Here is a 16,135-nt window from a genome sequence, read left to right on the forward strand (position 1 = left end):
AGCGAATTATACAATGTGGACTGATCACCCGTGTGGACCTTTGCTGGGAGGGTGCTGTGTGATGAGTGGAGAGCCTGTAGCCCTCTGGGTGCTGTTGGAGTATTATACCTCTCCCAGCATCCCTTTCGCCTCACGTTGGGCAAAAGATTCCTGTATTGCACAGGTTTGGACCGAATGACCCTTCTGGTCCCTTCCAACTCCACAATTCTGTGATTCTACCCCATGCCTTGGTGTAAAAGGCGTGCCACCATCAATAAACGTCTGCAGAGTGTCGTCTCTCAGCAAGAATTCTACCACTGCCTAAGCAGACCTTGAATCGCTTAACAAATAGGGACAGCTTCTTAGGTAGAGCATGAGGAGAAGAAGAGTTTGGATTTGATATCCCGCTTTATCACTACCCGAAGGAGTCTCAAAACGGCTAACATTCTCCTTTCCCTTCCTCCCCCACAACAAGCACTCTGTGAGGTGAGTGAGGCTGAGAGACTTCAAAGAAGTGTGACTAGCCCAAGGTCACCCAGCAGCTGCATGTGGAGGAGCGGAGACACGAACCCGGTTCACCAGATTACGAGTCCACCGCTCTTAACCACTACACCACACTGGCTACAATGAGATGGTGATGATGATGATTTATATCCCACCCATCTGGCTGGGTTTCTCCAGCCACTCTGGGCAGCTTCCAACTCAATATTAAAATACAGTAGTGCATCAAACATTAAAAGCTTCCCTAAACAGGGCTGCCTTCAGATGTCTTCTAAAAGTCTGGTAGTAGTTGTTGTCTTTGACATCTGGTGGGAGGGCGTTCCACAGGGCGGGTGCCACCACCAAGAAGGCCCTCTGCCTGGTTCCCTGTAACTTGGCTTCTCGCAGTGAGGGAACCGCCAGAAGGCCCTTGGCACTGGACCTCAGTGTCTGGGCAGAATGATGGGGGTGGAGACGCTCCTTCAGGTATACTTGGCAGAGGCCGTTTAGGGCTTTAAAGGTCAGCACCAACACTTTGAATTGTGCTCGGAAACGTACTGGGAGCCAATGTAGGTCTTTCAAGACCGGTGTTATGTGGTCTTGGCGGCTGCTCCCAGACACTTAATCTTGGGGGTTGGGGGTTCAAGCCCCATGTGGGGTGAAAAATTCCTGCATTGCAGGGTTGGACTAGAGGACCCCCATGGTCCCGGCTGATTCTACGAAAGGTGCTGCTCTCTAGAGCAATTCCTTCATTGATGTGGCAGCTATCTGCTAGCGTACCTCTGCACCCAGGAAACCCACCTCAAACAAAATGGCCTTTTCTTAAAAAAAACAACTCCCCAAGTCTTCACACACTTACCTTAGGAGAGGTGGCTAAAAATTTGGCATTCGCTTATGAGGCTGTCGTAGGCAGAACAGCTCACCTCACTGTGCAGGCAAGGAACCCCAAGGTCTGCCCCAAAGTCCTAGGCCTCAAGCCTGTTCAAGTATAATAATGTGCACAGCACATAGTGGGTCTTTTACAGTTCATCATACAAACTTGGATTTTCCACTTTATAAGACTTTCCCTCGCACCCACACCTATGATGTATGAAAGGAACATCCATATGATTCAGCATCAACTTAATAGTGATAGTATTCTGGGACAAATCGAGCTTTGCTGCAGTCGTACTGCGCCATTACTTCTGTGGGATGGTGGGACCACAAACTTCCGGGTGCCTGCAGATAAGTGCTTGAGGTAACTTGCTACGTACTTGGAGAAACCACTTCCTTAAAAGATGTCTCCATCACAAGCGGGCTAAAATAGAAAGACTAACACATGACTTGAGGGATGATGCAAGCGACATCTCTTAACCTTTAACTGGGTTCTAGCAAAAAGGTTACTGTTGATAAGAACCCTTGAAGCCCCATGGAGATGGTGGAAGAGCTGGCTAGGGAAACTCTTGGAACTACAAACCAACTGCATCATAACAGCAGCAGTGCTGCTATAACGAAGCCCAAAATCCATGATTTTATGTGTGCACAAATGTTGATTAAATGGGTGAATAAAGATGCACTTGATGAGGCTCATCTCCCTGGGCTGGATCCAACTTAGGTAATTCGGCTGGCATGCACCAGTACGAGGGGTCCTGCTGGCACAATGGAGCTCCCACCACCACCCACGTCCCCAAATCGACTTTTTTTTGGGGGGGTCAAGAGAACCAGAACAATGTGCAAGGAGGAGGCGAGACCAGACACACCAAGGTGTTTGCATTGACAGAACATTTTGTTTTAGAGCACAGTTCCCCAAACTTGGGTCTCTAGCTGTTTTGGGGACTACAGTTCCCATCATCCCTGACCACTGGTCCTGCTAGCTAGAGATGATGGGAGTTGTGGTCCAAAAACAACTGGAGACCCAAGCTTGGGAAGCCCTGTTTTACAGCGATGTTGCGTCCTTCCCATAATCTGTATTTGGAAAGGGCTGTAGCTCAGTCATAGAGCATCTGTCTTGTCTGCAGAAGATCCCAGATTTGGTACTTGGCATCCCAAGGTAAAGCAGGGAGAGATTGCTCCCTAAAACCCTGGAGAGTCACTTGCCAGCATAAACATCCATGAACTAGATGAACCAGAGGAAGTCTGATTCAGCGTTTTTTCAGGGGTTCTTCAGGGCCATTTGCAGGCGAAATAATGGGATGGGAACCTATGACCCTCCAGGTGTTGGTCTCCAGGTCCCATCAGCCTCAGCTAGCACAGTTAATGATCAGAGAAGATGGGAGTGAAACATCTGGGATGCTACTGGCCTTCCCTCTCGCATTTCCATTTGCTCGGGGCCTAAGAACATAAGAAGAGTCCTGCTGGCTCAGGCTGAACCTACTACTTCATCATCCTGTTCATGAGCTTTAACTACTGATGAAGCCCAGGACGGCAAAACAAGGCCAATATTCCGGAAATCCTTGTCTTAGACTTTGTGAAAGGATTCTGCGGAACTGTAACAACCTTTCATGTGGATGGCTTGGACTTTATGAACAGACAGGTGGAATGGACACCATTACATGGATGTACCTTATGCATGAACTGACTAGAGAATGATCTGATCCACTGGGTCTTCTGCTTTGTTCGTTTGTTGAACTTTATGAGTTACTTCTGTTGAAATTTACAATTTGATACTATGAATAGTGTATCTTATTTATCTAAGAACACAGCCGGTTACGTCTCATGTGTTTACTGACTGAGCAGTGGCAGTGATTTTTTTCCCTAGGGGGTAGGTACTCAAAAAGGGACGCGGGTGGCGCTGTGGGTTAAACCACAGAGCCTAGGACTTGCCGATCAGAAGGTTGGCGGTTCGAATCCCCGCAACGGGGTGAGCTCCTGTTGCTCGGTCCCTGCCCCTGCCAACCTAGCAGTTTGAAAGCACATCAAAGTGCAAGTAGATAAATAGGTACCGCTCCGGCGGGAAGGTAAATGGCATTTCTGTGCGCTGCTCTGGTTTGCCAGAAGCGGCTTAGTCATGCTGGCCACATGACCCAGAAGCTGTACCCCGGGTCCCTCAGCCAATAAAGCGAGATGAGCGCCGCAACCCCAGAGTTGGCCACGACTGGACCTAATGGTCAGGGGTCCCTTTACCTTTACTTTAGGTACTCAAAGCTACGCAGTACTGACACCTCTTTTTTCCTATAAGAAAAGCCCTGAGCAGTAGGGTCACTGACTGTCTTCCAGTTACATGAGCCTCCATCCTTAGGGACTCTCCGCTCTATATTCGGACTTCCTTGTTCATGACATAAAACTCTTTTCCTGTGTCATAGCCACACACTTCCTCCTTAGCCGACAGAATCTGCGCAGGATAAAGTGATGGGAAAGAGCTCAGCAAAGGCAAATCTCAGTGGGGCTGCAGTTGGGGCTGCAGGAGCAGGCTGCTTCCAAGTGTAGATTTCCACTTTCACAACAAAAAAGATGAACAGGTAAGTGCGCTAAAGGACAAGGAGTGGCTGAGGCAACCCAGCAAGACGGGCGGGCTATAAATAATAGCATGATTATCGATTCAGGTAGGTAGCCATTTTGGTTTGACGCAGTCGAAATAAATAAAAATTGTTCAGTAGCATCCTAGGGACCAACTAAGTTTGCTCTGGGTATAAGCTTTCATATGCATGCACACTTCTTCAGATACACTGAAACAGAAGTCGCCAAACCATGGGTAGGCAAACTAAGGCCTGGGGGCTGGATGCGGCCCAATCACTTTCTCAATCTGGTCCACAAACGGTGCAGGAATCAGCGTGTTTTTACATGAGTAGGATGTGTCCTTTTATTTAAAATGCATCTCTGGGTTATTTGTGGGGCATAGGAATTCATTCATGTTTTTTTTCCAAAATATAGTCCGGCCCTCCTCGAGGTCTGAGGGACAGTGGACTGACCCCCTGCTGAAAAAGTTTGTTGACCCCTACACCAGACCCTAGTGGGAGGGTAGGGTGGGGTTTTTCTCAGAAGGGTACTGAGAGATGGGTGATACGCTAAAACTATTTTTGGTCATCTGCATACCATCCCTTGCTTTTTCCTGTTGGACTAATTGCAGTCCTTAACAGTCGTCAACAGGTTTACCATACCCATTGAGTCAATCACCCATTCCCACCACCCTTCTGAGAAAAACCCCACCCTACCCTCTCACTAAATATAAGGGTCTGGTGACTTCTGTTTCAGTGTATCTGAAGAAGTATGCATGCACACGAAAGCTTATACGCAGAACAAACTTAGTTGGTCTCTAAGGTGCTACTGGACAATTTATTCTTATTCTTTTATTATTCTTATTCTTATTCTTTATTATTCAAAGTTGGAGGATGGTTGTGAGATGTGGTTGTGAGATCTGTCCCTGTCTTGCCATCTTTCTTTGTTGCATATTTCTCTGTCTTTCCTTTCCCTGGCGCAGGGGTGGTTAGCCTGGGGCCGATTGTTTTGGACCATAGGAGCCAACACCTAGGGGCAGGGGTCTCTTTGGTCTCCTAATAAAATATTTGAGGGGGCTGCCCCCCAAAAAGTTGGTGGGCATTGCCATTCAAATTGCGTGTGCGCGCCATGTCATGTGATTGATTTTCTGGGGCGGAGCTTACCTGTGTTGGACTTTCCAACTCCTGGCCAATGGGATGAGAGGAGTTGGAGCCAAACAAAGGACCACAAGCTCTCCATCCTGGCCCTTGTGGATACCAAAGAAGGCTTCAGCAGCAGCTGCTTCACCCTTAATATTGACTGTAGAGACAGACCCTGCCTCCATCAACTGGTGAGGGTGTCAGGATAGGACCTGGGAGACCAGGGTTGAAATCCCCACTTGCCTATGGAGCTCACTGGGTGCACTTGGGCCAGTCACTGCCTCTCAACATAACCTAACTCACAGCTGTTGTGGGAAGGAAATGAGGACAGAGGAGAACCATACATGGCACTTTTTGCTCCTTCGAGAAACAGCTGGGATATAAACACAATGACATAAATACATTTTGGGGCCTAAAGGTAAAGGTAAAGGGACCCCTGATCATTAGGTCCAGTCGTGGCCGACTCCGGGGTTGCGGCGCTCATCTCGCTTTATTGGCCGAGGGAGCCGGCTACAGCTTCTGGGTCATGTGGCCAGCATGACTAAGCCGCTTCTGGTGAACCAGAGCAGCGCACGGAAACGCTATTTACCTTCCCGCCAGAGCGGTACCTATTTATCTACTTGTAGTTTTGGGTTTTCGAACTGCTAGGTTGGCAGGAGCAGGGACCGAGCAACGGGAGCTCACCCCGTCGAGGGGATTCGAACCGCCAACCTTCTGATCGGCAAGTCCTAGGCTCTGTGGTTTAACCCACAGTGCCACCCACGTGCCACATTTTGGGGCCTAGTGAATTGCAAATTTCTTCACGTGTCATATGACGTTTGCAGCAGCTACCAACGAGTCAGAGGAAGATACAGAGAGCTGCAATCTGGTCATGTGTTAGGAGTGTCCAGCAAGTTGACTTCAACAGGCTATATATAGATTTTAGAAAATCCACTGAGTCTACATCGGCTGACTTTAAAAACAGCCTTTTCCTGTGGCAGCAGCGCTAATAGGTGCCAGTACTCACCATGAAATTGTTACAGTAAGTGCCACTCTTTTTAACAACCACAAAAAGAGGTGCCGGTAATGTGCTCTTGAGTACCCCCCTCGGGGGGCAGGGAGCACTGAGTGGCAGTATCCCACAAGTAAAAATGTAGGCTTAGATTCTTTACCTTTGTTCTGCCAGTGAAAAGCAGGACAGGAGAGCTCTTTGCCTCACAGCTTGTTTATAGGGTTCCCAGAGACATCTGGTTGGCCGCAGTGGGAAGCAAACACAGATCCTCTGTGTCCCTGTTTTCCAGGGGCAGTCCCAGATTGACAGAAGCCATCCCGGTTTCTGATTTCATCCCAGAATGATCCCCAAAAAGATTTCCTTAAAGGTAAAGGGTAAAAGGACCCCTGACCATTAGGTCCAGTTGTGGCTGACTCTGGGGTTGCGGAGCTCATTTCGCTTTATCAGCTGAGGGAGCCGGCATACAGCTTCCGGGTCATGTGGCCACCATGACCAAGCCACTTCTGGTGAACCAGAGCAGCACACGGAAACGCTGTTTACCTTCCCGCTGGAACGGTACCTATTTATCTACTTGCACTTTGACATGCTTTCGAACTGCTAGGTTGGCAGGAGCAAGGACCCAGCAATGGGAGCTCACCCCGTTGTGGGGATTCGAACTGCTGACCTTCTGATCGGCAAGTCCTAGGCTCTGTGGTTTAACCCACAGCGCCACCCACGTCCGTATTATTATTATTATTAGGACGTCCCTATTATCATCAGAGAAATGTTGGAGGGTATGGAGTTATCCCACCCCCAAGCCAAGGAGATAATAAACTTTACAACCTTTAGAAGACATCAGAAGGCAGCCCTGTGTAGGGAAGTTTTTTTAAATGTTTATTGTTTTCTTATGTTCTTATATACCGTATTTTTTGCACCATAACACTCACTTTTTTCCTCCTAGAAAGTAAGGGGAAATGTCTGTGCGTGTTATGGAGGGAATGCCTACGGGTGGCGGGGGGATCTGCTGCAGTTGTGAGCAGAGGATCCATGGTTCCCCTTCCTTCCCTCCTCCGCGGCTCGCTTTGAAACAGCAAAGCGGGAGAAGAGCCGCTGAGTGGGGAGGAGAGAGGGACAGGGAGCCTGCTTCTTTAAAGGACCAAAGCGGGAGAGGAGGGGAGCCGCTTACACAAGTGTAAGCGGCTCCTGTCTGGTTGGCTCCTTTAAAGCAAGCAGACTCCCGCTACATAGCAGCAAAGTTTTTCAGCTCGCTAAGCCGAGGATGAGCAGGGAGGAGGGAATTCCAGTTACAGATGGGTAGCCGTGTTGGTCTGCCATAGTCGAAATAAAAAAATTCCTTCCTGTAGCACCTTAAAGACCAACTAAGTTAGTTCTTGGTATAAGCTTTCGTGTGCATGCACACTTCTTCAGATACACTGAAACAGAAGTTACCAGATCCTTCTATATATTGAGAAGGTGGGGAGGGGTATTACTTAGAAGGGTGGTGGGAATCGGAGATTGGCAGATAGCTGAGATGAGCCTGTTGACGACTCTTAACGACTGTAATAGGTCTTACAGGAAAAGGCAAGGGGTGAGAAGGTGAGAAATGGCTTAGTCATGTATAATGAGATAAGAATCCGATGTCTCTGTTCAGACCAGGTTTCTCCATTGTTTTAAGTTTGGTAATGAGTTGTAATTCAGCAGCTTTCCAACATTGTGTATGCCATCAAATGCCAACAGTGTCCTTCAGCTCTTTATATTGGACAAACAGGCCAAACCTTACGCCAAAGAATAAACGGACATAAATCTGACATCAAGAATCACAAAACAGAGAAACCAGTAGGAGAACACTTCAATCTCCCAGGACATTCTATACAAGATCTCAAAGTAGCTGTTTTACTACAAAGGAATTTCAGAAATAGACTGGAAAGAGAAGCTGCTGAATTACAACTCATTACCAAACTTAAAACAATGGAGAAACCTGGTCTGAACAGAGACATCGGATTCTTATCTCATTATACATGACTAAGCCATTTCTCACCTTCTCACCCCTTGCCTTTTCCTGTAAGACCTATTACAGTCGTTAAGAGTCGTCAACAGGCTCATCTCAGCTATCTGCCAATCTCCGATTCCCACCACCCTTCTAAGTAATACCCCTCCCCACCTTCTCAATATATAGAAGGATCTGGTAACTTCTGTTTCAGTGTATCTGAAGAAGTGTGCATGCACACGAAAGCTTATACCAAGAACTAACTTAGTTGGTCTTTAAGGTGCTACAGGAAGGAATTTTTTTATTTCGACTATGGCAGACCAACACGGCTACCCATCTGTAACTGGAACCATGGAAGGCACCACATTGAGCCGCATGAAATGGAAGTCCATCAACCTCACCAAGAAACTTGCACAGGTACAGACTGATATCTTCTTTCTTACTAAATGCAAGAACCTGGACATTATACCCAAGGGTCTTAGAATTAAGAACCCTCTACAATCCACGTATCCCACTGAATATGCAAGAAAACTATGCAACACTTTCTCTAAGAAGCTGCTCAAACATCTGATCAGCGTTCTCTACTCTAAACAGAAGCTAATAAAGGAGGAACTCCTTGTATTAGACAATTCTATCAGGAACCACCAAGCTTGGCAAGAGTTCCAAAAGGAAAAACAAAATATTTACCACTCTCAACTGGAGCTACTGAAGAAACAGAAAAACAAGAAACTCTCTAACCTTTCCAACCTACAGGCTACTAATCAAAACAAGATCAACAATATTGTCAATCTCTCACAGCAAGCACTCAGCCCAGCCGAGGAATCAGTCCTTTCACGTGGACTGTCATTCTGCCCTGCCAAATCCCCACACATGATCCAGTTCTACGGGGACTTGGAAGCATTTTTCCGCCGTTTACGCCTGAAGGAGTATTTTCAACACACACAACAACAAGACAAATCAGAACAAACAACAACTTCACAACACAACACCTCTCAACCCACTGGAGAACAACAACCACCCTCCCAACAGAACACTGACCACCAACTACCACTGAAAAAGTGTTACACAAAAAGGGACTCCACATGGACCCCTCCTGATGGACGCAATACCACACTGGACTTGTACATTGACTGCTTCCGCCACAGAATCCAAACAGATGTAACCAGAAAACACCATCGCTTACAACAAAATCTAAACCATGCTGAAAGGAGAGCCATAGATAATCTCAGAAACAACCCAAACATTATAATTAAAGAAGCAGACAAAGGGGGAGCTGTCGTCATCATGAACAAAACTGACTACATTCAGGAGGCTCGCAGACAACTTTCCAATACCGCCTTTTACACAAAATTGGACTCAGACCCCACACAAGAATACAAGAAAGAACTGAACAAGATTGTTAAGGAGCTACCCCCACACATCCAAGAACAGATCCTCGCCAACACACCAACAGAACCTCGACCAGGAACTTTCTATCTTCTACCTAAAATACACAAACCAGGAAATCCAGGACGCCCCATCATTTCAGGTATTGGCACTATTACAGTGGGTGTCTCCGGTTATATGGACTCTGTTCTGAAACCATATGCCATCAGTGCTCCCAGCTATGTACGTGACACCACAGATTTCCTGAGGAAAATACAATCTTTAAATAATCTTCCCAACAATACTATACTAGCTACTATGGACGTGGAATCTCTGTATACCAACATCCCACACAACGATGGTTTACAAGCTATAAGGAACACCATTTCAGATAAAACCACAGCGGACCTTGCCACCAAACTCTGCCAATTTGTCCTTACCCACAACAACTTCAAATTCGGTGATGACCTGTTCCTTCAGATCAGCGGCACAGCAATGGGCACCCGCATGGCCCCACAGTATGCCAACATCTTCATGGCAGATTTAGAACAACGTTTCCTAAACTCCTACCCACTCAAACCTCTCTTGTACCTACGATACATTGACGATATTTTTATCATCTGGACACATGGTCAACAGACCCTGGACACCTTTCACCAGAAATTCAATGATTTTCACCCCACAATCAACCTTACAATGAATCAATCTATGCAAGAAATACATTTTTTGGACACTACTATAAAAATACAGGATGGACACATAGACACCACCTTATACCGTAAACCAACTGACCGACAAACATATCTACATGCCTCTAGCTACCATCCCAAACATACCAAACAGTCCATTGTATATAGCCAGGCACTACGTTACAGCCGCATCTGTTCCAATTCTACAGACAGAGACTCTCACCTAAGAGATCTACAGCAAACCTTCTCAGAACTAAAATACCCAGCAGATGAAGTTAGACAACAGATCAACAGAGCCAGACTGATACCCAGAGAGAACTTGCTGCAAGACAGACCCAAAAAAGAAAATAACAGAACTCCACTAGTCATCACATACAGCTCCCAAGTTAAAACAGTTCAACGCATCATCAGAGATCTACAACCTCTCCTGGACAATGACAGTTCTCTTTCTCAAGCTCTGGGAGGAAGACCTTTCATTGCCTACAGACAGCCACCCAATCTTAAACAACTCCTAACCCACAATAATACTACAACCAGACTTAACACGGACACTGGCACCAGAGCCTGCAATAAACCCAGATGCCAACTTTGCTGCCACATACACCCGGACAACACCATTACTGGCCCCAACAACATCACACATACCATCTCGGGACTATTTAATTGCTCATCGTCTAACATTGTGTATGCCATCAAATGCCAACAGTGTCCTTCAGCTCTCTATATTGGACAAACAGGCCAAACCTTACGCCAAAGAATAAACGGACATAAATCTGACATCAAGAATCACAAAACAGAGAAACCAGTAGGAGAACACTTCAATCTCCCAGGACATTCTATACAAGATCTCAAAGTAGCTGTTTTACTACAAAGGAATTTCAGAAATAGACTGGAAAGAGAAGCTGCTGAATTACAACTCATTACCAAACTTAAAACAATGGAGAAACCTGGTCTGAACAGAGACATCGGATTCTTATCTCATTATACATGACTAAGCCATTTCTCACCTTCTCACCCCTTGCCTTTTCCTGTAAGACCTATTACAGTCGTTAAGAGTCGTCAACAGGCTCATCTCAGCTATCTGCCAATCTCCGATTCCCACCACCCTTCTAAGTAATACCCCTCCCCACCTTCTCAATATATAGAAGGATCTGGTAACTTCTGTTTCAGTGTATCTGAAGAAGTGTGCATGCACACGAAAGCTTATACCAAGAACTAACTTAGTTGGTCTTTAAGGTGCTACAGGAAGGAATTTTTTTATTTCGACTAGGGAGGAGGGAGAAAAGCAGAGCCTGCTTGCTTTAAAGGAGCAAAGTGGGAGAGGAGAGGAGCCTTCTCCCCTTAAACCCCTCTTCTGCATTATTAGCAGCATCCTTCTCCACCCACCCCAGGCCTGCTCCTTCTCCCCTTATACCCCTCTTCTGCATTATTAGCAGCATCCTTCTCCACACACCCCACGCGTGCTCCATGTCCCTTGAGTGCTTTTCCTTCCCTCCCCACTTAAAACGTGGTTACAAAGCACGGATCCACATGGATCCTCAGGATAAAAATCACGCACCCACTGTTGCCTGGGGCCGCAGTGGTGCAAAAACGTGGTTACAAAGCATGGATCCACATGGATCCTCAGGATTTTTGCATTGGGCTACTCCAAACTCACTGTCAGATCACATGTCTGTGGCCACAGCATGAACCACAAAAATCATACATCCACTGTTTCGTTTGGAATATTTTTTTCCCTTGTTTTCCTCCTCTAAAAACTACGTGCGTGTTATGGTCGGGTGCGTGTTATAGAGCGAAAAATACAGTATGTTGGAAGCTGCCCAGAGTGGTTGGGGCAACTCTTATCAGATGGGTGGGGTATAATCATAATTAATTAATTATAGTTGAACAGAACATCCCTATTTTCATTGGAGAAATGTTCAAGGGTATGCAAACAAGGTGTGGCCCAATTCTTTTACATTTGTTGTACATTACTAACTGCTTTGAGTGGAGGGGTTAAGCAGGATAAAAATACTATTATTTCTATCACATTTACCCCCTTATAATTTTTAGTTTAATTTTCCATAATTAAATGTTACTCCCAATGTGAGGAATTGTGCAAATGTATCTAAAACTATACTTTGCACAGAATAAAGAACAATCAAACTTTTAATGAAATAAAATATTAGATCATAACACTGATTGTTGTTTCCTCTTCTCCAGGATGGGAATCATTACCAGAATATTGTATTTCTGTATTTCTATTCTTTTCTGTGATGGAGAAGGTGGATTTCAGCTTCCAGACAAGGTCTATGTCTCCAAACCCTCCGATAATTACTCTGCATTTCACTCTGAATTACAAACTCCAACAAGAAGCCATAACTTCTCACACAGCTTTCTGAAAAAAATTGCAGGAAGGAAAGCAGAAGGCCCCAGTATTCAAGGTTTAGTTCCTCAAAGCAATCAGAGTTTCAAAGTTTTACTTAACAGCCCACCACAAGAAGTGCCACTCCCTAAGTTCTCACAAATGAATGAAATGGTGACTTCTCCACAAACTGACCCATCCTTATGGGGCACCGTGGGATCTCCTTTTCCAGCAGAGAAGCACAAAGGACCTAGTAGTCTTCTAAATGTCCATTCGATACTAAAAAGGACTGTTCTGGGTTATGAAAGACAAGATGAATCTGGAACAGTATTTCCACCTCCTGCGCTGAGGATGTCTGCAGGTTGTGGCAATCCAGTGGGTGGGATGTTTGATCTATCTGACAGAAACCTGTCTGAGGAAGATCTGAGGAGGGAAATGGATCCTAGGCATTGCAACACAACGTTGGGAAAGGTTGTAGAACTGGATGCCAGTCACAACAATCTGCAAATGGATTTAGGGACCCTGCTTTCACTGCTCCTGAAAATGAAGAATGTTCAGTCCATCGACGTGAGTTACAACAGCATAACTGTATCAGGTGTGCTTGTACCCAACAGGTGTGACTTAAAGCACAGCGAGCTGTTGTTCTTAAATCTCAGCCACAACCCTCTTACCACTTTGAAAAGCATCTGCCTCCCTTCGAGTCTCAAAGGCCTTGATTTGTCCTTCACACGCATTAACCAAATACCACGTGTGTTTGCCAGAACTTACTTTCATATAGAAGAGATGGATGTTCAAGGAAACCATTTTATATACAATCCTGAAACGCTGACGTCTCTCTTCAAGTCTACACCAAAAACCAGGATACAAGGCTTGTCGATTGTCAATTTTCCACAACGCAGCCCCATCGAAAGCCTCCCCGTGGAAGGAAGGTGTCTCGTAATGTCAAACTGCTCCATCGTAGAACTTCCAGAATGGTTTGCAAACACCATGAGAAAGCTTCTCTTTCTAGACCTGAGCAACAACCCCTTGCACGGTTTTCCTCAGCCGCCAACTTCATTGCAGAACCTAGATTTAAGCAACAGTAACATCCAAGAGATAGCTAATCTTAACATCTTCCCTAATTTGACAGTGCTTAAGATTCCAAGCAATAAAATAAAGGATCTTCCACCTGCATATCTTCCAGACTCCTTAAAAGAACTGGATATCAGTAAGAATCAAATACCCGTGTTCCATTTATGCAGGGCTCCACAAGAGCTGGAATTCCTTAATGTTTCTAGAAACCTCATAACGCATCTGAATCTAAACCATTCTCACCACCTCACCAGCCTTGATGCAAGCCACAATTTAATTACAGAACTGCAGGACCGCACTGGAATATTTCTGCCGGAACTCAAATATCTGAATCTGTCAGGAAACAAGATCTCTTTTTTGCAACCGGGGTCTCTCCCCGAATCTTTGCTCGAGTTGGACATAAGCAACAATGCCATCACCATTATTATGGAAGAGACCTTTGGCCGGTTGACGAACATGAACGTCTTAACCCTTCAAGGGAAACATTTCTTCTGCAGCTGTGACTTGTATTGGTTTGCGAACACGTACCTTGCGAGCCGGCAGCTGCAGATAAATGGCCAAGAGGAGCTTTTGTGCAGCTTTCCTCTCAAGAAACGGGGCCTTTCGGTGGAAAACAGCAACCTAACGATGCTGCGTTGTTCTCTCGGACTTCAAATGGCAATTACGGCTTGTGTGGCCATCTTGACAATGTCCCTCTTAACAGGCCTTTGCTGGCGTTTTGACGGCGTCTGGTACATTAAGATGGGATGGTACTGGTGCATGGCAAAAAGGAAACAATATAAGAAGAGGCCAGAACACAAAGTGTATGACGCATTTATCTCATACAGCGAAAACGATGCGCTGTGGGCTAAAGAGACCCTGCTGGAAAAACTGGAAGCCCTCGAGTTTAGAGTATGTTACCACGAGAGAGACTTCACGCCAGGGCACCCGGTTGTTAGGAACATTTTCCACTGCATTGAGAACAGCCACAAAGTTCTCTTTGTGCTGTCGCCCAGCTTTGTCAACAGTTGCTGGTGCCAGTATGAACTGTTCTTTGCCGAACATCGGGTTCTTAGCGAAAACGAGGACTCTCTCATTATGGTTGTGCTGGAAGACCTGCCGCCCAACAGCATCCCGCAGAAATTCAGCAAGCTCCGGAAGCTGCTGAAAAGGAAGACCTACTTGAAGTGGAGCCAGGAGGAACACAAACAAAAGCTCTTCTGGAGCCAGCTGACCGCTGTTCTGAAAACGACAAACGAGCCGATGGCTTTGACAGAGGAAAATGGGCTGTGCTAGGAAGCAGAGGAGGCATGTGGGAAATTCAGGGTGCATGGATGAGGAACACAAACATTTCTGGACTGGTGAACACTGCGATGTTGGCTTGGGGCTGTTGCTAAGAAAAAGACTTGATCAAATACTGTCAAATGGCAGCCAAGTGTTTAAACATTTGGTTGTGTTACCAGAATTTATGGAAAGGTTTTTTCCTGGGGGGAGGGGTTGCCCATCCTGTGGACATCATATACACACACGCCGTCTACCAAAACCAACACTCCTGCAAATGGGGAAACATTTAGAAAGCCATATAAAATTGCTCCCATATAGGATTTGCGTCGTTCCAACTTTGTTCTGCTCGGGAAGGAAATGGCTACCAAGTGGGGAGCCTGGGACATGGGCAGGGGCAGCCATAATCCCTGAACCCCGAGACCAGGTACTCAGCAGTGTCCTTGCCAGGGTGATAATCGCTGGCATCCTGGCCCTTGAGTGCCAGACAGGTAGCCATTCCAGAAACAATAGGAAACCCAACCTCAGTTTATTAGGAGCTTGGTCAAGACGAAAGGGTGTGCTTAACTGGACCTGGATAACAGTAACATGTACATACTCTACTTAATGGGTGTGAAGTGGAAGTCAAGGGAGGTGTAATGTACGGAGCTTGGATCCTAGAACAATAGGCAGGTAGGATCCTAGAAGGCAGCAACCTGATTGGTCTGCAGGAGCCATCCAATCCAGGTCCAGGAGGAAGTGAATCAGCAACCTGATTGGTCTGCAGGAACCGCCCAATCTGGCTCCAGGAGGAAGTGAATCAGCAACCTGATTGGCCTGCAGGAACAGTCCAATCAGGCTCCAGGAGGGGAGTTGAATCAGCCAATCACATGGGACCCATTGTGTAAATAATGCATATATAGCCAGAGGTTTTGGGGGGAAAGCACTCACTCAGTGTTTACCATGAGCTGAAATAAAAAGCATGAAATCAGCACTCAACTCTGAGTATGTTTCAGGAGGGATGGGGGCAAACCTGAAGATCAGGTTTCTGCCAGAAGACCCCTCCCAGATTATGACATAGTTGTGATGTATATATGATGTATGTATCTTCACTAAGGGTGTTGTGAATAAAAAGGGAAACTTATATAAAAAAGGAGCGATCCTTTGTTCTAGGCTTCTTCCTGCTTCTTCCGTATGGTGGCTAAGGAAGTCTTGTTTATAAAGATCAGGCCTACAAGCTGCTGTTTTGCTCCTATAGTCTTCGCTGGTGTCTTTGTTTGGCAATTCAAGTGAGCCTGGAAGATTTTCCTATGACAGTTATTAGTAGGGCTGGGCAGTATCTGGTTTTCAACATCACAATATATCACCAGCTAAACATCGCGATACACTGATACATCACAATGTCTGAAATAGGGATGGAGCTATATAGAGGCATTAGCTGGCTTCATGGGTTTTCCT

The 16,135-nt window shown here is 46.0% G+C and overlaps 2 protein-coding genes across 2 annotated transcripts in view; one reads left to right on the forward strand and one right to left on the reverse strand.

The window, feature by feature from the left end:
• Positions 1 to 16,135, reverse strand: part of LOC308474485 (proteasome activator complex subunit 4) — a 201,365-nt gene that overhangs the window by 183,398 nt on the left and 1,832 nt on the right. The window lies entirely within an intron of this gene.
• Positions 3,732 to 15,668, forward strand: LOC308474523 (toll-like receptor 2). Its single transcript, XM_081000933.1, has 2 exons — positions 3,732 to 3,896; positions 12,226 to 15,668. Exons 1-2 carry the CDS (start codon positions 3,889 to 3,891, stop codon positions 14,711 to 14,713), a joined length of 2,496 nt encoding a protein of 831 aa, XP_080857059.1. The 5' UTR covers positions 3,732 to 3,888; the 3' UTR covers positions 14,714 to 15,668.

Source organism: Podarcis pityusensis (assembly GCF_964106645.2).
Source record: "Podarcis pityusensis genome assembly, chromosome: 3".
Lineage (NCBI taxonomy): Eukaryota > Metazoa > Chordata > Lepidosauria > Squamata > Lacertidae > Podarcis > Podarcis pityusensis.